At 45.4% G+C, this 26,877-nt stretch overlaps 1 protein-coding gene and 3 pseudogenes across 4 annotated transcripts; 3 read left to right on the forward strand and 1 right to left on the reverse strand.

The window, feature by feature from the left end:
- Positions 1–2,711: 2,711 nt before the first annotated feature.
- On the forward strand, positions 2,712–5,672 carry LOC147978424 (uncharacterized; annotated as a pseudogene).
- A 2,490-nt stretch (positions 5,673–8,162) lies between these two features.
- Positions 8,163–12,187, forward strand: LOC125546633 (disease resistance protein Pik-2-like; annotated as a pseudogene).
- Positions 12,188–14,085: 1,898 nt separating this feature from the next.
- Positions 14,086–18,327, forward strand: LOC147978425 (disease resistance protein Pik-2-like). Of its 3 annotated transcripts, none has more exons than XM_087546271.1 (3): positions 14,086–15,068; positions 15,863–17,812; positions 17,950–18,327. In XM_087546271.1, exon 1 carries the CDS (start codon positions 14,242–14,244, stop codon positions 14,935–14,937), a length of 696 nt encoding a protein of 231 aa, XP_087402397.1. In that variant the 5' UTR covers positions 14,086–14,241; the 3' UTR covers positions 14,938–15,068; positions 15,863–17,812; positions 17,950–18,327. The 3 variants fall into 3 exon arrangements, with proteins under 3 accessions (XP_087402397.1, XP_087402396.1, XP_087402395.1); XM_087546270.1 differs by having other exon boundaries at positions 14,103–15,068; positions 17,912–18,327; XM_087546269.1 differs by having other exon boundaries at positions 14,103–15,068.
- Positions 18,328–19,079: 752 nt separating this feature from the next.
- Positions 19,080–23,187, reverse strand: LOC147978426 (DNA excision repair protein CSB-like; annotated as a pseudogene). The gene is made up of 5 exons (XR_015599255.1): positions 22,934–23,187; positions 22,174–22,267; positions 21,182–22,055; positions 20,465–20,893; positions 19,080–20,376 (listed from the first exon to the last, which is right to left on the reverse strand). The product of XR_015599255.1 is annotated as a DNA excision repair protein CSB-like (transcript).
- Between the last annotated feature and the right edge of the window lie 3,690 nt (positions 23,188–26,877).

The following is a 26,877-nucleotide window of genomic DNA, read 5'->3' on the forward strand; positions in this document are numbered from 1 at the left end:
CTCCTAATGGCATACTATTAATTTTCTTTTTCTCAAATACGCATAGCATGCGTATCATTTTATATAAGGAGAAAAAGGCAAAGAAAGCCCTTCACAGGTATAGTTACAGCTTACATCTTTCATGTTACACCATAACCATACTCCACTCCACGCCACCCTAGTGAGCTGTTCCATACAACCGACTACTCACACAAGCTCCACCTACTTAACCTACCGAAGAAACCGTGCACACTACCCTTCATGAGCCCTGCATTCCACCAAGCTCTTCCTTCCTGCTCCACATGTTGCATAACCATGGCAACGCTCGGAGTGACACCATCGAAGACCACAACATTTCGGTGCTTCCACAATTGCCAAAGACCAAGCAGGATTATAGCCCTGGACGTCCTGATGCCAAGGCCTTGCTTGTCTCTACCTTGGCACCATGTGGAGAGCACGTCCGTGCCACACAGAACCCATGTCGGCTCCTCTAGTGCATGGCATATGTGCGTCCAAGCCTCTCTCGAGAAACACACGTTAGCAGTATATGGTTTATTGTTTCTCCCTCTTGGTTGCAGAATGGGCAAGAATCCTGGTGCAGTAGCCCCCTCCTTGCTAACATGTCAAACGTCCAACACCTGTTGCAGAGGGCCAACCATGAGAACATCCGACACTGCAAAGGTGCCCTAGATTTCCACGAGAAGTCTGCCATGGGAACGACCTCACGACCTGCAAACTTGGATGCGTACGCTGATCGTACTGAGAATACGCCACCCCTCTCCCAGGACCATGTAGCCACATCCGGGATGTCATCTTGTAGCTCAATGCAGCTGATCCTAGTCCACAGCCGAAGATACTTTCTTATAGTGTCGATCTGCAGGTCTGGCCCGATATCTCTTGCCCATGCGTTACCCTCGATGGCATCGGCCACCGTCCGAGCACGTCTCAGCCTAGGCGGCATACCAGCATAGACTGCCGGGGCCAGCTCCTGGATGCGGTATCCATCTAACCACCGATCCTCCCAAAAGAGTGTGTTGCGTCCGTTGCCTAGTTGCATCCGAGTTGCTACCCTGAACAGTTGTGTGGATTCCTTTGGCACCGAGATCCTGAACTCTTGCCAACACCTGTCTTCGTCGGCTCGTTTCAACCATGGCCACCGCGCCTGCATGGCGATGTTCATCCACCTCAGGTCTGGGACTCCGAGACCACCAGCCCATTTGGGCGCACACACCGCCGTCCACGCTACTGAGAAGTTACCACCCCTTGCCTCCTTCTTCCCGCACCAAAGAAAACCACGTATGATCTTGTTGATGGCGTTTATAGTTTTCGCCGACAATTCCATGGCCATCATTTCGTGTATAGGCATTGCGCTGAGGACCGAAAGCATGAGGAGAAGGCGTCCGCTTTTGGGTAATGCTGAGGCCCGCCAAGCCGGTAGACTTGCTCCGAGCCGATCCACCAGATACTGCAGCTGTGAGGCCGACTGTTTCCGTAGTGATAGTGGCAAACCAAGGTACTTGCATGGAAAACCTCCCACTAAGCAGCCAAGAATCTGCCCTACCTCCTGTATCTGCTGTTGCGAGCAGCGAATGGGGACGGCAGTGCTCTTCCTCTTGTTCGTTTGCAAACCCGAAGCCATCCCGAAAGTCTGGAGTATTGTTCGGCATCCCACTACGTCTGCGACATGTGGTTTCAGGAAGATAATCACATCATCCGCGAAGATGGACATCTTCTGCTCCAACCCACGCGCGGCCAAGAGCGTGAGGATTCCATCCGTCCCAGCCTTCTCAAAGAGCTTCTGTAGCGGTTCCATGATGAGGATGAATAGCATTAGTGACAACGGCCCCCCTTGCCCAAGCCCACGACAACTAAGAATTGGCTTGCCCGGTACTCCATTGACCAGGATCCGGGTGGACAAAGTTGCTAGCAGACCACTAACCCAGGAGATCCAATGCCGGCCAAACCCCATGTGCTCCAAAACCTCAAGTAGAAACGGCCACTGTACTGAGTCAAAAGCTTTAGAGATATCCAACTTGAGCATTGCCGTGGGCTCTTTTAATGCATGCAATATCCTGGCCATACACTGCACTAGCATGAAATTATCATGTAGTGATCACCCTTGACGAACGCATCTGATGCTTGCCCACCAGGAACGGCAGTTCCTCGGCTAGTCAAACTGCCATTGCCTTATCGAAAATCTTCACAGCACCGTGCATGAGACTGACTGGGTGAAAATCCTACAACTCCTCAGCACCATCCACCTTTGGCAACAAAGCGACTATGGATTTGTTAATGCACCCGATGCCACGTATATCCCCACGGTAGAATGCCTCCAGTGCCCTCATGAAATCCACTTTTATGATCTGCCAACAACTCGCATAGAAGCGACCAGTAAACCCATCGGGTCCGGGTGTCTTGTCCAAGGGCATGGATTTGATGACTCTCTCAACCTCCTCCTCTGTGAAGGGCCTCTCCAGAAGTGACAACTCATGACGCGGCAAACTTAGGGCTTGGAGGTTAACTGCAAATTCCCGCTCCGATGCAACCCCAAAAACGCCCTCGTAGTACTCATCCACCGCAGCCGCAATGGACTCACGGTCGGTCAGGAACTGCCCATCCTTCTTGATAGTAAGACAGAGGCGTACTATTAATTTTCACCACATTCCCTTAATACTTACAACAATGTATAGCTAACTCCACGTGCTTTGATCCGTGGAGCGCCCATCCCTCCTATGTGTTTTACCGACAATCGTCCTGACTGTTTCGGCGGCCCAAGAGATACTTTGCAGATCATTTTTATCAAAATTGCAGCAATAGCAGGAGGTTTATAGTGGCCGTTGGATGTGTTTGGCATGGTCACTGCACGCGATGTCGCGGACGGCCGCAGGCATAATATTATCTATACTCGTACAAGAAATAATTGTCAAACCATCACGGAGGAGGTAATTATTTGTGGATGGACCGGTGTAGCTTGTTATCGTATTTTCTATTCATTGTGGATGGACCCATGCTAAGCTTAGCTTATTATATCTGTTGCGTGCAGCATCCCTATCTTACACTCACCGGCCCTACCCGTGCCATACGGACTTGTTACAATCCCGGGAGCATCGAGATCATGCTCAAAGTTACGGGCGCTACTGAAAGTCAAGACAGAGACCTAATTAAGCTTTCTAACCTTACTTTTAAAAGAAAGAATGTATTGGTTCTTTTCATAAATATTACACTAGCAGGCGTAGCACACTCCAGTGTAGATTCCACCACATGAACAACTTTCTGGAGGCGACAATCAGTGTGCAACTCATTGGTGGGTCATCATTGCCACCTGGTGGTTTTCGAGATGTGATCACAGCTAGTACTGCCAGCATAGATGACGAGGAAGTTGTGTTGCATGCTTTCTGAGATGGTGAATTGCATGTTGTTGATGATGACACAATTACTCTTTCACGATGTGTTGTCTCTATCAAATTGGATGGTGAAGAAGAACTGCTACGTCTTGAGCACTGTGTTGGATTTCCTTGAAGAGGAAAGGATGATGCAGCAAAGTAGCGTAAATATTTCCCTCAGTTTTTGAGAACCAAGGTATCAATTCAGTAGGAGGCTACGCGCGAGTCCCTCGCACCTGCACAAAACAAATAACTCCTCGCAACCAACGCGATAAGGGGTTCTCAATCCCTTCACGGTCACTTACGAGAGTGAGATCTGATAGATATGATAGGATAATATTTTTGGTTTTTTTGTGATAAAGATGCAAAGTAAAATAAAAGCAAAGTAAAAAAGCAAAGGCAATAATAAAGTGATGGAAGATTAATATGATGAAGATAGACCCGGGGGCCATAGGTTTCACTAGTGGCTTCTCTCAAGAGCATAATTTTTTTACGGTGGGTGAACGAATTACTGTTGAGCAATTGACAGAATTGAGCATAGTTATGAGAATATCTAGGTATGATCATGTATATAGGCATCACATCCGAGACAAGTAGACCGACTCCTGCCTGCATCTACTACTATTACTCCACTCATTGACCGCTATCCAGCATGCATCTAGAGTATTAAGTTCAAGAAAACAGAGTAACGCCTTAAGCAAGATGAGATGATGTAGAGGGATAAATTCATGCAATATGATAAAAAAACCATCTTGTTATCCTCGATGGCAACAATACAATACGTGCCTTGCTGCCCTACTGTCACTAGGAAAGGACACCGCAAGATTGAACCTAAAGCTAAGCACTTCTCCCATTGCAAGAAAAACCAATCTAGTAGGCCAAACCAAACTGATAATTCGAAGAGACTTGCAAAGATAACCAATCATACATAAAAGAATTCAGAGAAGATTCAAATATTGTTCATAGATAATCTTGATCATAAACCCACAATTCATCGGTCTCAACAAACACACCGGAAAAAGAAAATTACATCGAATAGATCTCCACGAGAGAGGGGGAGAACATTGTATTGAGATCTAAAAAGAGAGAAGAGGCCATCTAGCTACTAACTATGGACCCGAAGGTCTAAGGTAAACTACTCACACTTCATCGGAAGGGCTATGGTGATGATGTAGAAGCCCTCCGTGATGGATGCCCCCTCCGGCGGAGCTCCGAAACAGGCCCCAAGATGGGATCTCGTGGGTACAGAAGGTTGCGGCGGTGGAATTAGGTTTTTGGCTCCGTATCTGATCGTTTGGGGGTACGTAGGTATATATAGGAGGAAGAAGTATGTCGGTGGAGCAACAGGGGGCCCACGAGGGTGGAGGGTGCGCCCTGAGGGGGGGGCGCCCCACTACCTCGTGCCCTCCTCGAAGCTTCCTTGACTTAGGGTCCATGTCTCCTGGATCATGGTCGGTGAGAAAATCACATTCCTGAAGGTTTCATTCCGTTTGGACTCCGTTTGATATTCCTTTTCTGCAAAACTCTGAAATAGGCAAAAAACAGCAATTCTGGGCTGGGCCTCCGGTTAATAGGTTAGTCCCAAAAATAATATAAAAGTGGATAATAAAGCTCAATATTGTCCAGAACAGTAGATAATATAGCATGGAGCAATCAAAAATTATAGATACGTTGGAGACGTATCAAGAACTCAAGGTCTCTATGGTGTTACAAAGTGAAGAGGATGATCAAGTTGCGACAAGAGATGACATAGTTTTCAAGCCAAAGTATGTCGGTAGAAGTTTAGGCATTCTTAATGCTGTGCATGTAAGATGCAAATCATGATTGCTTGGTCTGGATTCTCGTATTAACTTAACTAATCTAGCAGCGCTGGTCTTTTGTTCAATGACATCATTTGCTATAGATATTCCAAAAGCTAGTGTGTTTGTTATATTGCTCATCACAAGGTTGAGAGTTGATCATCCGGTCAAAGGATTCTTTAATGTGGTATTTAGTAGTAACTAAAGGATTGCTTAATGTGCTATTTAGTACAATAACTATTGAAATATGTTTTATATTGTTGGCGATATGGAATGTGTTCCATTTCATTTTAGGACAAAAAATCCAAATTGTCATGCTCAGGTACGTTTTGAGCCCGAGGAGAATGAAGTGTCGATGGGTCACTAGCCTTTTCTCCATTTTAGCATCCTTAAACAGTATTATGCTCTTCGTATTAATTTTATGCAGCAATACAAAATAGTACAGAATTCAAGCACCTTGCAGTATAGTTACGATGTGGTAATTGTGAGGAGAACTGGAGAAGTACCATGAAAGACCTAAGATGTCTCGTCTTAGGTTATACATGGGCACCATTGCCTTTCTAAATCCGGGCTAGTTGCCTAGTTCCAGTAGCCTAACGAATTTTGATTGCTAGTGTGCATAAAAACAATGAATTAGTTTACAACACTCATGTGAATTTCTAGAATATATTTGTTCAATATCACTCAGATGATTTGTTTGTTTTGTTACTTTTTGGACAACCCTGTTTGTTTGCAATTTGTACTTCCTTTTGCGACTTAGATTTGTAGTAAACCTCGCACGCAAGTGGGGTTGGGCTGTGGTTTTTGAGCTATCTAATTCTTATACAGTTTAATTTTTTGGTTGGTCTGTTGCACCAAACACACTCGAGCAATGAAATATATGGAAAACCTAGAAAACCACTTGCTTAGCCGTGAGCCACTTCAACACCTTGCGGCCCATCCGCAATGCGTTCGCATTCGTGCGGCGGCGGCATTCATCTTCGCCAAGGGCAATAACACGCGCATGATGGTGCAGTGAAGCTGGTCCTTGCCTTAGAGTTGGAGGGCGGGGGACTACCTCGGTCTAGCAAGATTCATGACTAGAGTGCTTGGATCCTGCCCGGGCTGCCGACCTAGCGCCGGGAGTTGCCCACACCTCTGACTCGGGGAGCCGCCACAGTCTTGGAGGTGCCGGGACCAACACTTATTGTTGATCGGCAGAATGGGGGCCCAAAGGTGATAACTCGGAGCTCCAAGAGCCTTGTCTTTTCCAAACCACGACGGTCTGGAGCAGAGCTGTAAGGGTTCTAACGGGCCACCCAAGAGGGCATGGAGCTCGACGACCCGCCTATATCCATCTACCATCGGCGGACGGCAATGCGGATCGCGAGGTCCTTGTCCGGATCGGAACCGGAGGAGCTGCTAAAGCTGGACATGGTGGCAACGGTCAGCAGAGACAAGACTGAAGTAGAGGGGAGGGGTGTTGATAGAGTGAGGTAGGGTTTGGCCCGCGGTGGGGTAGGGTGGGTGAGCTAGCCTGCGCCTATCCGTTGTGGCCGCATGTCCGAACGTCCCCATATCCATCTCACATATGAGTTGGATATGAGTTTGGGGTCTGCAAAAAAAAGTCTAGGATCTGCCATTTTACAGGATCTACTCGGTGCGTTTTTTTCAACATGTACTGCAAATTAGAGGTTTCTTAGAGTACATGTCAAAAAAGGGCAAAAGGATAATTGTAATTCACTCTTTTATTAAATCAGAAATTACATGATTTAAAGATACAAATGTATCCATTGAAACTTGAGTCAGTCAATAATAGTTACTCATCTTTTGAGCAAGATCGAGAATACAGTCAAATTAACACTCAACAAGTAGAGAAAATATAGAGAAATGCCTCAAAGCACGCCACATTATTTCATTGGCAATTAATTTTTTATTATAACACATTGATTTTAAATAAATAAGAAGATAAAATAGATGTGGGAATTATTTTTGGCTCCACGGAGCCATATATTTTTTAAAAAACTGATCTTTAGGTTTTAAAAAATCTGAAAAAATAAATTCACATATACCTATGAATGCATATTACTTGTATGTGAAATTTTATGGTGAATACATTTTTATGTGAGCTACACCAAAATAAAAAATCATTTATTTCTAGCACATGTATTATTTACTAGAAAGTACTCCCTCTGTAAACTAATATAAGATCTTTTAGATCACTAAAAGTAGTGATCTAAAATATTTTATATTAGAGTGATCTAAAAGTTGTTATATTAGTTTACAGTGGGGGTATGTGTTAACGTGCCTCATAGTATGTAGTCCCTTCGTCCCGAATTAATTATCGCAGAAATTGTTAAAAATAGATGTATTTAGAACTAAAAATGTATCTAAATATATTCATTTCTGTGACAAGTAATTTGGAGCGGAAGGAGTACATGTGAATGTGGTTATGCATATGCCTCTTGGTGTAGTTAGACATGTGCTTATTCATAATCATGTAAGGAACCAAATACCACGTTTGTCTATGAGCGAGCTATCAATGAAACTCTGCACTTAATTAATAAGTGCCTTGATGGATCTAAAGATCCAAACAAGGGGAGTGGTGCATGTACGGTCGCCCTGTCGCTCTTGCGTGTATAAATTGTAATCATCCCGCTTATCAATTGCATCTACTTTTTGTGCCATGGCTGCAACGGAGCGCCGAGATGTCAAATGTCATAAATCAAATATCATATCTTTATGGATAATTCATAAAACATTTTATTCGTATCTTACTTAACTTCTCGATTGTAATTGGTCTTTGCGTCACTCGGAGACGCAATGGGTCATCTATAGTATACTATAGTCCTTACTTGCGTGCAGGTCCGTGTGCAACTTCGGTGGTGCTTCCAAACGCTGACTACATCGATCGATGAGAAGTCTTCTCGCATGCATGTGCAAACCATCTTGCAATATGTGAGCGTATCGCCTCAACGTCCTCAACGCACAAACCCATAAGCTCGATCTAGGCAATACGCTAGCGCTACATATCTATGTACATACCCATTAGACAGCACTAGCACTCCGTAAGTTTGCAGCCTGTACTCCCCACCATAATCAGAAGCGTTTCCAAAATCCACATATCGAGAGCACAGCCAACAATGGGTCGAGCCATAATGCAGGTGGTGGCGGGTGCCATTGGCTTCCTCATCCCCAAGCTGTTCCGGCTCCTCAAGAAGGAGTACAAGCTCCAGAAGGGTGTGAAGAAAGACGTGGACTTCCTCACAAGAGAGCTTACGAGCATGCACGCAGCGCTCCGCAAGGTCGCCGACGTGCCGCGGGATCAGCTTGACGAGCAGGTCAGGGTCTGGGCCGACGAGGTCCGGGAGCTTTCATACACCATGGAAGATGTGGTTGATGACTTCCTAGCAAGTGACGAGCTGGGTTCTGATCCCAACTCGAATAAGCTCAAGCAGCTGGTGGAGAAGATGAGAAACTTGCTGATCAAAGGCAAGACTGGTCATCAAATTGCAAAGAAGATTAAAGCAATGAAGATCCTAGTCAAAGTGGTGGCCGATAGGCGTGACAGGTACAATGTCAATGGGGTTGTTGGTAATCCAGCAGCCACGACAACCGTCGACCCTCGGCTGTTTGATCTGTTCAAAGACCAGAAAGAGCTCGTTGGCATTGATATGGCAAGTGAGGAGATAACCAAGAAGCTTGCAGATGGGGATGGGGATGTCCCGAAGAAGCAGCTGAAGATTCTGTCCATTTTTGGATTTGGAGGACTTGGCAAAACAACTCTTGCTAAAGTAGTGCATGAGAGGCTCAGAGACAAATTTTTGCTGAAGGCTTTTATTTCTATCGGTCAGAAGCCAAATGTGAAAAAAGTTCTTGGGGACATTTTCCTTCAGCTTGACAAGGAACGCTACCAAATTTCCAATGCATCAACTTTGGATGAAAAGCAGCTCATCGAACAACTCCGAGAATTACTCGAGAATAAGAGGTACACACAAACCACATTAATATTTTCTCGAGTTTATATTTTCCTCTCAAATAAGGAAACATGTATGCACACACACACACACACACACACACACACACACACACACACACACACACACACACACACACACACACACACACACACACACACACACACACACACACACACACAAGAAATCTAGCTTAGCACCATGAGGAATAACCACCGAGTTCAAGACTTGATAACTTGTTCACATGTATACCACTTACCGGTACAAAATTAAATATCTTGTATTCTATGTTTTATTGGTGCATTTGCCTCATGCATATAAAACACTGACCTTTGAGTATATTGACGACATGGAGGAACGAGTTGTTGATTATCTTCGAGTTGTACAATACAATTTGGATAGTATCAAATTTGATAACATATTATATCTACCATTTTTATTTACATTGTTTATGTTATCTAGGTCATCACCGTTGACAGCCATATATTTTCCTATGTTCCAATACTTCTAAAATATTTAGACTAACCATGAGTTCAAACCAAGACTTCAAAACTAAATTCAATATTACAAGCAAACCCGTCCACTTATAAAAATACAGTGCATGTAAATTTTGTCCTAAGTAAGTTTGACCAAATTTATGGAAATACCAACATGACTGTACACCACCAAAAAGTTACAATATAAAAAATACATTTCATGGTGGATCTAATGATATTTATTAGATAGTGTAGATGTTCATATTTTCTATCTATAGACTTGGTCAGACATAAAAAAGTTTGACTTAAGATAAAATCTATAAATATTATTTTATACATGATTTTCCTGATTCCTAAGACGATATCGGCCAACTTATGAATGCCAATAAATATTTATCTAACACTAGCTTGGCTTTCTCCTTTTATTTTGTTTCTTTATATGTTGAATGGTTTAGATTGAATATTATTTCGATTTTTCGATACTTTTTGAGATAGATGCCATGCTTTTTGTTTCATGCATATATGTTCTACGCAAGTTTTAATTACTAATGTCATGCCATGGCTCTTTGATGTTGATAGATACTTCATTGTTATTGACGATATATGGGATGTACAAGCATGGAAAATAATCAGATGTGTTTTGAAGGATGATAACTGTGGGAGTAGAATAATCACAACTACTCGTATCATTGAAGTCGCCAAAAACTGTGGTGAAGTATACCAGCTAAAACCACTTTCTGATGACAATTCTGAAAAATTATTCTATACAAGATTATATGGTGGTAAAAGCAAATGCCTGTTCGACCAACCAGTTTGGGTGTCCAAAAAGATTTTACAGAAATGTGGAGGTGTACCATTAGCTATCCTCACAATAGCTAGTTTGTTAGAAGGTAAACCAAGAGAAGAATGGCCTAAGGTCTATGACTCAATTGGTTTCGGACACGGAGAAAACCAAGATGTAGATAATACAAGAAAGATATTGTTATTTAGCTATTATGATTTATCATATTATCTAAGGACTTGTTTGTTGCATATGAGCATATATCCGGAGGATTATATAATCTGGAAAGAAACTCTGATATGGAAGTGGGTAGCCGAAGGTTTTATCATGGAGGAACCAGAGATAGGTCAATTTGAGATTGGAGAGAGATACTTTAACGAGCTTTTGAATAGAAGTATGGTCCAACCAATTGAGGCCCATGACAATATTGGTGTGGTAGTTGGATGTCGTGTCCATGATTTGGTGCTTGATATCTCATATGTTTGCTGCCAAAGGAAGATAATTTGTTACAGTAATAGACCTTAATGATCTATACATATCATCCCAAAATAATTCTCGTAGGCTAGCCATCCAAAAGATAGTCATAGAGCATGACAACTCTCTGGCTATCGTGTGCACACCACAACTGAGGTCATTCAATGCCATGTCATGTGATATTCGTATGATGCCATCGCTTTCAAGCTTTAGAGCTTTGCGTGTCCTAGATATGGAACATTGTACTTTTATGAGTGATGGCAATTATCATCTCGACTATCTTGGGTGTTTACTCCAGTTGAGGTACCTGGGATTGCGGAACATGCCTGTTGATAAGCTCCCGGAAGATATAGGGAATCTAACGTTTCTGCAGATACTGGACTTGGAGGGTACTAGTATAAAACAATTGCCACAAAGTATTGGTAAACTGAAGCAGCTCAAGTGCTTGAATGCTGATTTCGCTAAAGGAGTTGGAGGGTTTCATTTGCTTGGGAACCTAACATCATTGGAAGAGCTAAGCTTGGGATATGCCAACGGGTCCCCTGAAATTGTGGTAGAGTTGGGCAAGCTTACGGAGTTGAGGAAGCTCTATATGGTAATTTCATATAACACACACTTTGATGATAGCATGGTGAGAGCTCTAGTGAAGTCTCTTGGCAAACTGCAAAAGATCCAAGTCCTAGACCTTTTAGCTGATTCCGTACGTTTTGGATCTGAGGACTGGGAAGGTTATGTGCCACCTCGACAACTCCGTGAATTGAGGCTAACAACAGAGTATGACATGTTGCCGGTGTGGATTAACCCATCCCTTCTTCCCAACGTCACCAAGTTATCGGTGGCGGTGGGGGATGTGAAGACGCATGACATGAAGATCCTTGGGAGTTTACCAGAGCTCGTGAGTCTAGCATTAGAGACCTTGCAGGACTTCCTCCCAGATGTCATGGCCGGCGACAGTGATGGTGGTGGATTGTTCCCCAAGTTGAGGTACTTCAGTACAGATGCACCGCTGAGGTTTCTGCAGGGAGCGATGTCGATCGAGCCTTGAATACCTTGTGTTCAGTAGGCTCAGCGTGGGGTGGTTGAAGCGTAACAACAAAAACTTTGTATTTGAGTTTGGCAGCTTGAGTAACCTCCCTTTGCTTCAGAGAGTGGAAGCTGGTATCAACTCTCATGATACCGTTGAAGAGGTCGTGAATGAAGCCGAGGATGCTCTGGAGCTTGCAACGGGCGAACATCCCAACCGTCCAAGCCTTCAAATCCGGATTTATGCCTAACTTGTAATCTTCGCGTTTACTAATTATTATTGTGTGATCAATTGCTTCTGCTGCCAGCCTGCTGCACGGTGTACGTACATACCAGTTGCTAAGTTTAGTTTTCAGCTTCTTTAATGTCACCAGACAAAACTGACTTGGTAATCTTCTCTTTTTTCTTCCTCAATTTCAGGCGGAGTATGCATTGTCCAAACATCTGCGTTCAGGTCCTAACGCAGTCCTGGATGCATGTACTTTATCACTTTTGTTTTGGACAACTAAGAAGTGTACATATATGGCCTTCACATATATGGCGCTTGCAGTTGCAGGCAGTAGAAGCTAATCAATTCTTGTGGTTCGTGTGCACGTGCAAGCCTCCCAACTCCTTCAAGCTAACATGGCAGTCAACAATATACTGCTCCATCGTTCTCACCAAACTTCTCCATCTTTGGTTCAACTTTTACCTGCCTACACCTGATGAACGGTGGGCACTAAGAGCTTCTCCCACAACCTAATCGATACGCCCAGATTTAAGTATTTTAGCTGGCTCTGGGGTATTGCAATAAACTACCTAGATTCCACTCTTTGTGCAACGGTGCTATCAGGTTTTTGCCTCATACTATTTGTTTGTGAAATTGGATACGATAAGATAGTGGGCTTCCTGCGGTGTGCCGAACTCACTACCTTTTCACATTTTGATCCTTGACAATTTATTGTTTCATCACGGAACTCTGTTCAAAAAAATTATTTATAGTCTCCATATATGCATTTTGATGGTTGACCTAAAAAAGTATGCATTTTGATGTTTCCTACAAGCTGGTCTCTTCCATGTCTATTCACCGTGATTGTAATAAGAATACGTATTATATGTCGTACTTGGAACAATGTTTGTCACAACAAAGGAAAGATCATAAGATGTTTCAGCATGAAAATGCCGGCGTTTATCATCCTTGCTAATAATGTGTGCATGTTTAGGTGCATTTAGTTTATTACACTCCCTAATTATTTGGGTTTGCCACTAATGCTGGTTTTGAAAGGTTATTCTGGCATGATGAGTACGTGATGCAGGCATGAGATTTTTTTTCACAGTAAATCAATTAAACATTATTTTCCAAAGTAATTGGCAACATACCTAGTATTATTATAGTTTACACAAATATTTGCATGTCCTCTAAGATGATCTATGCACATATTGTTTTCTCATATTAGTGCTCTTCCTTTTGAGATGCATAATCACAGAAAAAAGTTGGATGTGCACCAATATGCATAACGCATTTCTCATAACACCCTCAATGAGAAAAAAAAATGCTCATTTTCTTTGCAGAATATAACAGAAAGCTCATTGTTCTCCCTAATTCTTGGTCTGAGTTTAGGCTCAAGCGGTTACTACGGCCAGGAATTTGGAAGTCGGTCGAGTCACTGGTCTTTCAAGAAAAAAAGAAAAACTGAATCCACCTTACTTCACGCACTGACAGTTCATTCCTCAATTGTTCCTTCCTCAATAGCCCAACAGTTCATTGTGAGCTTAGCATTTCTTGCCGGAGAGAGCAATTTTTACATTGTTTCACCCGAGTGCTTAAACTACGGGCTACTAGGCTGTCTTGTGAACAGTATTTTAGGTTTTCTTGCATCTCGTTCATGTCTGGTTCTTGAGTCTTGACACCACTTTTATCAGTCCCAAGGCCAGATCTGAACCCACTCGCCGGCCAGTCAGTCTTTCGAGTAGTACTAATTAGTATTTTGAGCCATTCCACATCAGCTTGTGAGCCGGCCGGCAGGACTTAGGTTATTTTATTTCCCCGACATCGGCCCAGCGGTGCAAAGCAGTCAAGATACAGCCACATACTCCATATTTATACTACATTCCGTAAGTGCGTGCTGAGTGCCAACGGGCAACTTCCATGTGCTGACTGTCGACCTTTTTGTTGAAGAGTCTGCTAAAACCGCAAATTACGCTAGATCTAGCCTCGGGGGTTGTGCTGACTGTCCACCTATACACACAGCTGTTTCCATTAGCACACCCAGTTTATCTATGACTATGAGTACATAGATAGATGGATGCACACCCAGTTTCCTTTAGCTCGCACTGATCATACTCCCAACAAACTACGCATTTCCACATTCACTCCTCCAAGCTCCAGCCATGCAGGTGGTGACGGGGGCCATGGGCGCCCTCATCCCCAAGCTATTCCTGCTCCTCAAGGAGGAGTACAAGCTTCAGAAGGGCGTGAAGAAAGACGTGGAGTTTCTCTCCAGAGAGCTTACCAGCATTCACGCGGCGCTTCGCAAGGTCGCGGACGTGCCGCGGGACCAGCTTGATGAGCAGGTCAAGGTCTGGGCCGACGAGGTCAGGGAGCTTTCATACACCATGGAAGATGTGGTCGATGACTTCCTAGCAAGTGCCGAGCAGAGCTCCGAGCCCAACTCGAATAAGCTCAAGCAGCTTGTGGAGAAGATGGGCAACTTGCTGACCAAAGGCAAGACTGGTCATCAGATTGCAAAGAAGATCAAGGCAATGAAGATCCTAGTGCAGGAGGCGGCCGATAGGCGTGACAGATACAAGGTCAATGACGTTGCTAAACCAGCATCAGGCACAGCCATCGACCCTCGGCTGTTGGATCTGTTCAAAGACCAGAAAGAGCTCGTTGGCATCGATGTCGCAAGGGACGAGATAACCAAGAAGCTCACAGATGGGGATGGGGAGGTGTCCAAGCAACAACTGAAGATAATCTCCATTTTTGGAATTGGTGGACTTGGCAAAACAACTGTTGCCAAAGTAGTGCATCAGGGACTTCAAGAAAAATTCATGCTCAAGGCTTTTGTTTCGGTGGGTCATTAGCCGGACGTGAAGAAAGTTCTCAGGGACATTTTCCTTGAGCTTGACAAGGAAGGCTACAGGAAATCCAATGCACATACATTGGATGAAAAGCAGCTCATATTAGAACTCCGAGAATTATTTGTGAATAAGAGGTACGCACCAACCACCTATTAATTACCGGAGTTTATTTTATCTCGGACAGTATCTTCAAGTTTGTATTCATTGACTTTCAGGAAATACAGCTCAACGCCATCACTAATAACTGTATTGAGCACCCAAAAAATGATCAAATTATGGATATAAATGATTGCGTGTTGACATGGATGTCGCCCAAATTAAATACAAAAGAATTGACATTCATCTTTTTGTTATTAGTGCATATGTATCATCAATTCAGCATGCATAGCTTCGTCTTCAGTACTAGTATATTGAAGACACAAATTAGGAGCAACTGGATTATTGTCTTTGAGTTTTGTCTTGAGTACAATTTGGATAGTAGGTATTGATTCAATTGTATCTTTAGATTAAAAAATACATTCTGTTTTCCTTTCATGTCTGTTTCATCTAGGTCTTGAACAGTGACATCCATTTTTTTCCAATGCTCCTTGAAAAGTACGTAGAATAAACATGAGTTTAAACTTAGATTTTGAAACTAAATTTGATATCACAAGATATTTTCATTATTTATTTTGAAATGAAATTAACCAGAACTAGAGTTCCAACCAGTAAGATGGCATTGGTAAACTAACGCATGTCGATATATATTTATCTTGTACTAATAGCCATATTCTTTTTGTTTATTTGCTTATATGTTAATTGTTGTAGAAAGAATAGTACTGCAATTTTTGGATAGTCTTCGGGATAGCTGCAATATCTTTCTTTAATACATGTATTCTGCACAAGTTTACTTACTAATTTCATGCCTATGGTGCTCTGATGTGGATAGGTACTTTATTGTTATTGATGATATATGGGATGTAGAAGCATGGAAAATAATCAGTTGTGCTTTGAAGGATAGTAACTGCGGAAGTAAAATAATCACAACTACTCGCAGTTTGGAAGTTGCCGCAAAGTCCGGTGAGGCTTACCAGCTAAAGCCACTTTCCCCCGACAACTCTGAAAACTTATTGTATATGAGATTATATGGTGGTAAAAGCAAATGCCCTTTTGATCATCCGCTTGAGATATCTGAAAAGATTTTACAGAGATGTGGTGGTGTACCATTAGCTATCCTTACAATAGCTAGTCTGTTAGATGGTAAAGAGAGAGAGGATTGGTCTAAGGTTTATGACTCAATTGGTTTTGGGCACGGAAAAAATCAAGATGTAGACAATACAAGAAAGATACTGCTATTTAGCTATTATGATCTACCCTATTATCTGAGACCTTGTTTGTTGTATCTAAGCATATATCCAGAAGACTACACGGTCGAAAAAGAAACTTTGATCTGGAAGTGGTCAGCAGAAGGGTTTATCAAGGAGGAACCGGGGATAAGGCAATATGAGCTTGGAGAGAGATACTTCAGTGAGCTGGTGAATAGAAGTATGATACAACCCATCTGGGGCGGTTATGGCTCATGTTTCGTGACTGGTTGTCGTGTCCATGATCTTGTGCTTGATATGATATCTCTATTGTCAAATGAAGAGAATTTTGTTAGGGTATGGGATGTTAATGATCAAAGGATATCTTGCCAAAGTAATGCTCGTAGGTTAGCCACCCAAAAGATAGTCTTGGAGCAGGATGACTCTCTGGCTAACATGTGCACCCCACAATTGAGGTCATTCAGTGCCATCGGATGTGATATTCATGTGATGCCATCACTTACAAGTTTTGGAGCTTTACGTGTCCTAGATATGGAAGATTGTAGTTCTACTGGAGATGGTAGTTATCATTTGGACCATCTTGGGAGTTTACTCCATTTGAGGTACCTGGGATTGCAGAGGATGCCAATAGATAAGCTACCAGAAGAAATAGGGAATCTGAAGTTTTTGCAGACACTGAACTTGATGTACACTGGGAATCGGATAAAAGAATTGCCACAAAGTTTTGGTCTGTTAAGGCAACTCAAGCGCTTGCATTTTAAAGTCGCTGAAGGAATAGTTGGGATGCATTTGCTGGGGAACCTAACATCATTGGAAGATCTACGGTTGAGATTTGACACTTGGTCTCCTGAGTTTGTAGTAGAGCTGCGCAAGCTGACGATGCTGAGGAATCTCAACCTTGTCATTGTCTCTCACAAAGGCATGGATGATAGCCAGGTGAAAGCTCTGGTGAAGTCTCTTGGCAAACTGAAAGAGATCCAAATTCTGTACATTTACTTTGGGGGTTATGTGAGTATTGGACCCCAAGGGTGGGAAGGTTATGTACCACCTCGACAGCTCCGTGAATTCTCGATAAGAACGGAGAAGGACATGTTGCCGGCGTGGATAAACCCGTCACTTGTTCCGAACCTCACCAGATTATGGTTCAATCTGAAGGAAGTGAAGGCACGGGATATGGAGATCCTTGGGAGTTTTCCAGAGCTCGTTACTCTACGGTTGGCTGATATGTTTCTGGGGTTGAGAGAGTCGCAGGACTTTCTCCCAGACGTCATGGGGGGGTTATTCCCCAAGTTGAGGTGCTTCCGTACACCTGCACCGCTGAGGTTTCTGCAGGGAGCGATGCCAAGCCTTGAATTCCTTGATTACCGTTATCTCGAAGTGGATCAGTTGAAGCGTGACAACAACTTTGTGTTTGAGTTTGGTAGCTGGAAAAACCTCCGTTCACTCCAGAAAGTGGAAGCTACCTTCCGTTCAGGTGCAGCTCAAGAGAAGCAGAATGAAGCTGTGGTTGCGCTGGAGCTCGCAGCCAACCAACATCCCAACCGTCCTAACCTTACAGTCGAGAAATACTGAGTGTGAGTACATGCATACTTCTAATTGATTTTAAGTAGTTATCAGGTTTTTTATTAGTCCTCTTTCTTGCCTAATTAATACTACTGTATTCTCAATTTCAGCCCGTCGGATTCATGAACTCGAATCTTCGCTTATGCAGGTACCAAAAAAAGCTTAATGATGAGGCAACTATTATCTGTCTTCGCTTCAACTATTATCTGTCTTCACCTGCAACTGATGAGAGGCAGGCACCAAGAGCTTCTACCACTACTTAATCGATGCACCGGGATTTTTTTTTCCTTTTTTTCTTCCAAGCTCTAGGATTGTAATAAGCTACCTTTCATTCTTTACGTGACGATGCTATCAGGTTTTTGTCCCATGGTTCAGCAAAATCAGATGCGAGCAGTGGGTTTCCTGATAGTGCGCAGAACTCATTACCCCTTTCCCTTTTGCTGCTTGAAAGTTTGTTGTTTTCGCAATGGATCTCGGATGGAAAATTTTACCTATCATTCCCATGAGTACATTTTGATATTACTTCCGAGCTGATTTCAACTAGAGTACATTGTACATCTATTAAAGAATAAAGAGTGGCCCAGTGCCTCAGAAATATTGACTGTCAGAAACGTTTGCTTTACAATCTCCACGTTTTAAGTAACACCCTTGCTAATGTGTACATGTTTCAGGTGCGTTTAGTTTGTTTCCCAACACTAATTCTACTGCAGTTTGTATCCTCACATTTTTAGGATTGTTTTCTTCCTCACACAGCCATAGAACTGTTTTGCTTTTTTTTCGAGAAGGGGATCATCTCGGCCTCCGCATCACCGTGATGCAGACCCATAGAATTGTTTGCTTCTGGAATGAAAGTTTCGCTCCTGGATTCAATGTTTTGCTTGTGGATGAAACTGAAACAGTCCTATGATATCAATTAGAGTTCTACACACTTGCGAAAATGATTTAACAAGTAACTCTGCCTCGGCTGCTGCACTACATGCACAACCAGAAACTGCAAATTCAGTTTGTTCTCAAGATACACCACCTCCACCAACCAGAATTTCAGAGATAGTACACCAGAGTATTACTTTCATAATAAGAAACCTGTAGTTTCAACTCAAAATGTGCATCATCTTCCAGAAATCTGAAAAACAGAATTCCTGAAGGCATACTACGAGGGAAATATATATACAGATGAGGAAAAGAGGAGCGCGAAAATAATTATTCACAACAATCATTTGCCACCAACCAGAATTCAGAGATACACCAGAGTAATACTTTCGTAATAAGAACCATAGCTAGTGTAGTTTCAGCTCAAAATCGACATCGTCTTCCAGAAATCTGGAGAGAAAAAAATCCTGAAAGCAATACTACGAGGGAAATATATAAACAGTGGAAAAAGAGAGCGCGAAAATAAATATTCACAACAATCATTTGTTTGAATAAAGCCCCCGCATAATCGATGCCTAGCAATTGCATCTGGAGTAATATATGATACATAAAAGTATATTTGAAACCACCATAAATGCAAGAAAAGTGACCACACCGCGCTCATACAGAAACAGAACGACGCATACAAATATTATAAGAAAAGTAGAAGCACGGAGACAGAAAGCAGTATTTGTAAATACTTGTGAATTCAGATTGTAGTTGATTCCCAGGAAACATGTACACCAGAAAAGGATAAAAGGCTAATAAGGGCTTCTGCAAACCACTAATTAACTGAGGAGAAAAAGAACCGCCACCTAACTAACATTCCTGTGCCATCTCTTCCATGCAAAAAGGTATCTCTCAGCCATATCCAAAGATTTAAGAGAGAAATTTTCCATCTCTGTATCAACATCCTATTTAAATGATTTTTTTATGCGAGAATCTACTCCTAATCAAAATTTTGAGCCCATGAACTACTGCCGCAAATTACCCATACTCGGGTTTCAGCACCCACGTTGAGCCGCCTGCGCCCCTTTGCAACATTGCTATCTCCTTGAGCAGGTTCTTGAACACCAGCATATCCTTTGGTTGTATGCGGTTCTTGAAATGTTCCGTCAAGCTCGTCGAGCTGGCGGAGCCACCGTTTTGTTGTATGAAGGTGCACAGCTGGCGGATCAGGACTTCAGGTTGCACGATAATGTTCCTACTAGAAGAAGAGTTAGATGTGCGTCCGTTCTCTGTCGAGCCTGGTCTCTGGTTGGAAGCAGAGCCCAGGCTGAGCTGATGTTCCAGTGCGTCTGAAGCTGCCCCCTCTCGCGTTCCACGCATCTTAGCCAAAAGCTCGGCGGAGGACAGTGCTTTGCCATGTAGAGCGCCCACCTGAAGACTTTGAACCCTGCTGCCGTTTGAACCTTCTGATGGCTGCGAAGAACTAACCAGCTGGGTGTTGAGTGTTGACCCAAATTTCCTGCGGACAGAAGACGGCGCCCCGGCAGCACCAGCTCTTCCTGTCCATGTGGGGACAGCAAAGTCGTCACGGGCTTCTGAGCATCCGTGATTGGCGTAAAGCCTCAGCTGCCCTGTGTGCCACCTGTGAAGCTTCTGCTTCTAGGCGCAGCTTCTGATCGTCGTTAGCACTCATTATGGCATCATGATTTATAGCACTCTGTGCAAGTACAAAATTGAGGGTTATTTACAAAATATTGAACAGAAAAACAAAAGCACAGAGGCTGGGATCAGCACATATTACTTACATGAACGCCCTGGCCATCAAAAAGACTCTTCAAAATGTTGGATTCTTCATCCGCTTGGTCAGATCTAAGGTCTGATTTCCCATTTCCATCAACAGATGGTTCAGCCTCTGCGCTGGTCGGTAAAGCTGAAGATCCCTCGCCTCGCTCCTCACCATCTGGAGCACCGATGTTCACATCTTCAGACAATTGGCCAAAAATGTTGGATGTTTCAGTTGAACCATTCTTGTCATCATCTTGTAATGTGAATAAATCTTTCATGTCTCTGGCTTTAAAGAACCTCCTTTGCTGAGGGTTTTTCAGTACTTTGTTTGTGAGAAAATGCTTGTATATCTGTCGATGGTAGACTTTCTCCTCTATCGTCCCACGTGTGATCAACCTGTAAACTGTCACATCTCTTTTTTGCCCAATTCGCCACGCTCGTTCCCTGGCCTAGTGCACAGAAAGTTTAATCAGGTTAGTGTGATCACTTGTCCTAGGACATAAAATAACACGAGATTATCTTTGCTGCTATCACAACAGAGGACTCCTTAAAATTATTTTATCTACAATGTACTCATCGGCATCCATTTTTGGATGTCAACCATCTCTTCCAAATCCAAAAGGCAAGATAATGAAACCTTAATGTAATTTTATCGAATGACAATGCATCTACAAAGGTTAAAAGGTGGTAGGTGCAGAATTATATACAGGGCAGGCAAAATTTCACATGGACCATACCTGCATGTCTGTCGAAGGGTTCCAGTCAGGATCAAATATTATAACCCTGTTTGCCCCAGTCAAATTCGTACCCAATCCACCAACTTTTGTTGTCAGAATGAAAATAAAAATCTCATCTGTATTATTAAACTCATCATGAGTGCCATTCTTTGCTTTGGAGGTGTAAGTCCATCCATTCGTCGATATTGGTAGTCGCGGGCAGTCAAGAAGTTCTCCAAAATGTCAAGCATCTGTTGGGTCTGAGCAAAAAGAAGAACGCGATGACCTTGATCTTTCCAGACTTTAAGTACTTGCTCAACCACTTTCATCTTTCCACTTCTTTCAATATTTCCATAATCAGGATTCTGAGCAGCTTGTTCTCTCTCAAGAAGATCAGGATGATTACATATCTTCCTCAGGACATCTATCCCATAAAGGGAGTTTCTGTTACCATCAAATATTTGTTCCACCTCTGAACTAGCAAGAAATGCACGATAAGTAGCATGTTGCTCTTGAGTTAAACTACAGAAAAGAACCTGCTCTGTTTTCTTGGGAAGTTGTGCATTGACATCGCCTTTCATTCTCCTAAGAAGATATGGCATAATCAAGTCACGCAGGACAAGAGCACATCTGTACGCTGTGGACACTTGCAACGGTGTTGCATTAGCATACCCGCCGACAATAATTGGAACAGAAAACTCTGTCTCGAACACAGGCAGGACGCCCAATTTCCCAGGGAACACACGTGTTCAAAGACAGACCACAGTTCCGAAAGTTTATTCTGAATAGGCGCCCCTCTCCTGTGCACAGTCTGCAATTGCTTACACACGAGAGTTACTTCGGCATTAAGATTCCTTATGCGGTCGAGTAAGTCTGCAGCTCTTGCCCGGGCGACCTACTTTCCTTCCTGTACTACACGCCGATTAATTAGCACGGAGGTATTGACGGCTCTCTGCTACCATGCCTCTGATCTTATATGCTGTCAACGGCTCCGATGCTTTCCTCTGGATTACCATGCCGTTCCTCTTTGTATGGGTTTTTAGACTACTTACTATGTGTACCAGACTACCGGTGTCGGTGCAACAAATCCTGGGTCTGTTGCCCAGACTGTGCACAGGCACGGAAACAATATCAAGGCTCCAACCCAAGACAGGGTACGAGAAACCAAGAGCTTAGAAGCAAGACACCCTGAGGGAAAAAGCCTCCCTTGCTGGGCAGGCGAGCTCAGCAAGGACGGGGCCACCCCCGGAACAAGACGTCCAGGGCGTCCCGGCAGGGCCTATCGGGACTCGCGAAGGCAGAACCACCTCACCAACTACTCCGCCACGATCCACGTCGTCAATCAGTACGGTGTCAAGCCACAAAGTGACTAAGTGGCGGCTGTTAGCCACATGGCAGCCTCTTTCTACAGAAAATGGCTACAGATGACACCCGTCCTACGACGTGTCAAGCGGGCAGGCACGGAGCCGGCGAGATATCCCGGCAAGGCTTGTCAGGCACCCAGTGATGTGGCATTGAGCGTTGCATTTAATGTGCCCTATCAGCCTGTAGAGTTAGGTATGATAGCACCGTTTGCTATCTTATCAGTGCATAATGACTACTTTGCCATTGTGGTAACCCTTTAATCTATAAAAAGAGGTCCATAGCAACCGTAGAAGGGGTTAGAAGGTTGGACAACCCACACCCTCATACGCGCGAAGCCACTGCTGCCCTCGTTCCCCTAGCGTCACTCCCGCGAGCGACCGAGGGGCCAAGCCCCCCTTCGCCCTCCACCTCCCCTCGCCACCGCCGGACCGCGCCGTTGGGTAAAGCCCGATTGGTGTTGGCAGCGGCTGGACCTCTCTCTCCCCCGCACGGTGGGGCTTGGCACTGGGCGACGCCTTCGTGTGGTGGTGCGGCACGGCGGTGGGATGGCTTGACGACGACAGCGGCATGGGCCTCACCCGAAGCGCTGGAGGACTGGTCGTGGCGAGGCTTCGACCTGGGGCAGCATCGAGCGGCTGGGGGCTCTGCCCAGATCCGTCCATGGGTGCCTTCAGGGCCTCCTGCACGCTACTCGGGGCGCATGCCTAGTCGTGGTGGCTAGGGTTGTGGCTGTTGGTGCTAAACAACTCGGGCATGGTGGATGGGCGCGTCATGGTGGTAGATCAGGGCCACAGCGGTGGCCCAGTCAGATCTATCCTCACGGTGGCGTGGGCCGCGGGTGGGTAGGGCTGCGGGCGGCTGCCTCAACCGGGCCGTCACGGCTGGTCGGTGTGGAGGTGCAGTGGCGGAGGTTTGACCCTCTCCTACTTCTTCATGAGGTGCTCGGGTCTACGGTTGGAGGCGCATCCTGCGGGTGGTGCACGGCGGCTCGACGAGCTTGTCTTTGGCTAGACACGAGGCGCGCAGAGGGCGCTCTGGGGAGATGGCAGGGGTGCCAACAAGGGTCTTGCTGTTGCCGGCTGTGGTGACGTTGGCCCGGACACAGTTCGAGAAATGACGAGGTGGTTGCGGTTTCGCCGGCCGCCGCCTGTGGCCTGCCCCTCCCTTGCTCCGGCCGGCTGGACCTCGTTCTTGCCCAAAGGTGGCGCTTTGCCAGCAGCAGTGCCGGTGAACCATGGTGTAGGTGGCGTGATGGTCTTGGATACTGGGGCGGCGGCTCAGGTGGTGACAGCGCAGGCTCATGGGTGTAGCCCGTGGCTCAACTGCTACCATGGCCGTGTGGGCGACATGGTGGCCGAGGTGTGACGTTCGGTGGAGGTGGTGCGGAGTTCGTCCCATTTGCCGTTGGCAGTGAGCTATGGCCGGGTTGAAAACCTTGTTTTGTCTTTGGGCAGTCCAGGGGCGGCGATTTCGTTCCCTTCTTGAAGGCATCATCATGGATCTCATTGCCCATCATGTAGCTCTAGGGGAAACTCTAATTCTCGGATCGGGTCATGGCGGCGCTCTGGCGCTGTGACCTTCCTGAAGGCGCCGCCTTGGATCTCAAGGTTCGTCATATGTGGCTTCGTCTCCTCATGGTGGCGTGTTCTCGATGGAGGACCCTGGTAGCTCTTGTAGTGGTAGGGGTGGTGTTGCTGCACTCAACTCCTATGTATCCAACCTTGGGTGTGTGCGTGTGTTGGGAAGGTATTTGTTTGTATCGGATTGTCAGTGATCGTTGCTTTATATATAAAACGGGGCGAAAGCCTTTTTCGATATGCCTACAGCGGAGGACCAACTCATCGGGCGAAAGCGCCCACACCTCTTGTGCCATATGAAGCTGGTGCATCACCAAAAGTGTGGTGTGGTGGAGCACCTTTGCCGCCGAGAACAAGCCTTTACTCCATGTAGCGATGTGATCGCCGGTCTTTTTTATCTTGTGGTGCAGGACTTGGTAGGGCTCGGTGTGGTCGGTTTGCTCGTTCCAGGCATTGTGCATCACCTCACTGAAGGCTCGGAGCGAGGCCTAGAAATTCTCAAACTTGAAAGCACGTGGCCTACGCACCCATGTCATCCGCAAGTAACAGAGGGCAATGATCTGAAAGGGACGATGAGAGGGCAACAAGGATATGAGTGCCAAACTGCAGGTTCCACTCGGCATTGCAAAAGAAAGAGTCAAGTTTGCAAAGCATTGGATTTTCCCTTTCATTGCTCCAAATGAAGCGACAATTTTGAAGATGGATCTCCTTGAGGTCACAAGTATGCAAAGTGTCAAGAAACCGACTTATCCGCCTCCTATTGGCATTCCTCTTATTCTTATCACGGGCTCGATACATTTGATCACCTAAAGCAAACCACAGAGAAACATTAGGCGGCATTTGCAAGGTGAGCTCGGCAAATAAAGCTTCTCTGAGGGAGGAAGTTTTTTTTGGAAAAAGGAGGATAACCCCCGGCCTCTACATATGGGAGATGCATGCGTCCATTTTATTGATTATTCTCGAGGACCTTACAAAGTAGAACAACAATATGCCTAAATCTGCCATTTTGGCAACATCTGCCGCTACTCCTATTCAAATGATGAAGGGGGTGCAAGTTGGGCCACATACCCAGACCTCTCACCTAAGCCTAACATCTAAAGCCGGAGGCCCCGACCGACCCATCTGCCGGGCCCGGGGCTCAAACCGGTCCGACACACTCACATGTGTCGCCGCCGCCATCTTCCACTAGACAATCTTCAGAGTAGATTGAGGTGACAACCTTGGCAGGTCCTCCGCCATCGACGCCACCACGACGCCAAACGACGACCTCCACCTACATGACCCTTGGCAGGTCCTCTGCCATTGACGCCACCACGACACCAGCCGACGACCTCCACCTACCCGAGTCCATCTCCAAGCAACGGACGTAATCCATGCTAGGATAGGGCCGCGCCAGCGCCGTCGTCCACCACCCACAAGCGCCACCTAACCCCAAGGTTCCCAAAGCAGCGCCTTCAAGAAGGGAACAGCGCCGTGAGCGCCGCCGCCTTCCCAACAAAGTTAGGGCTTTCGCCCGGGAGAGCTAGGGGAAGGTGAAGTGAGGAGATCATTCCATACTGACGCCTCCAAGAAGGGAACGGTGTCCTCAGGCGTCGCCGTCGGCTCGGCCGATCATGGCCAGCCAGGGATTTCGCCTGAACTAGATCCCCGCCACCAGCAGCGCCTCCTATACAGAATCGGCGACCAAGAGGAAGCGCGGCCCGACCAGGCTGGCCCGCACGCCGAACGGGGGAGGAGGGGAGGCACCAGATCGCGCGCATCGACCGTCGCAGAAGCCGTCGGCGACCGCCAACGACCACCGGATCCCGCCGCCTGCGCGGCCGGGACACGAGATCCACTGCCCACGCGGCTGCTAGCCAGCCGTGCCTTGCCAATGGAGCCGCCACTCCAGATCCGGGGTTCCCCATGCAGAAGCAGGGCAACCAAGGCCCCACCGCCACCATCCTTAGCGCCCCTGGCTTGCCCGATGGCTGCCTCAGGCGGCGGCGAGGAAGGGAAGAGGGAGGGGGTGAGGAGGAGGGGCGGCTAGGGTTGGGTGGTAGGTCAATAAACCGATGTTATCTTAAATCATGAATCGGATTCCTTCACATGGACGCCGAAAGGCAGAAAGCGATGGTGGTGATGTTGGTGATGTCGACCACATGGTCGTCCCAAAGCATGAGAATCGACCACATGGTTGTACTGACATTGATAAACAAGGATACCCTTAGAAACAGGCTTGAAACCACAATGGTTACAACAGCTAATTAAGCAAGGCAACATGCCCACAACACAACAACACACGCACGACATCTAGAACAGGAGCTGGCAACATGCTCACACACACAGCATCCATGGACGCTGTCCACCCTTGAAGGTTGCACTATCATCAGAACCTGTAGAAGCCCAAGTCCCAACGATCCATCAGATAGCAGCAGCCTCCTCGTGGTTGACCCTCAAGCTAATAATGTCCAATATGCCTTCACATATATGTCATTTGCAGTTGGAATCCTCCCAACTCCTTCAAGCTGACAAGGCAGTCAACAATATACTACTGGATCGTCCTCCCCAAACTTCAACATCTTTGCTTCAACTATTAACTGCCTGCACATGACGAATGGCAGGCACTGAGAGCTTCTCCCACAACCAAATGGTACCCCCCGGATTTATGTATTTTAGCTGACTCTGGGGCATTGCAATAAGCTACCTTAGTTTCCACTCTTTGTGGAACGGTGCTATCAGGTTTTTGCCTCATATTTATTTGTGACATCGGATACTATCAGTGTAGAATATGTG

This window comes from Triticum urartu, chromosome 3A (genome assembly GCF_056163025.1).
Source record: "Triticum urartu cultivar PI428250 chromosome 3A, HENAU_Tu73, whole genome shotgun sequence".
NCBI classification, from domain to species: domain Eukaryota; kingdom Viridiplantae; phylum Streptophyta; class Magnoliopsida; order Poales; family Poaceae; genus Triticum; species Triticum urartu.

Coding starts and splice junctions, on each gene's coding strand:
- LOC147978425 (XM_087546270.1), top strand. CDS start 16,050: ATGAGATTATATGGTGGTAAAAGCAAATGCCCTTTTGATCATCCGCTT.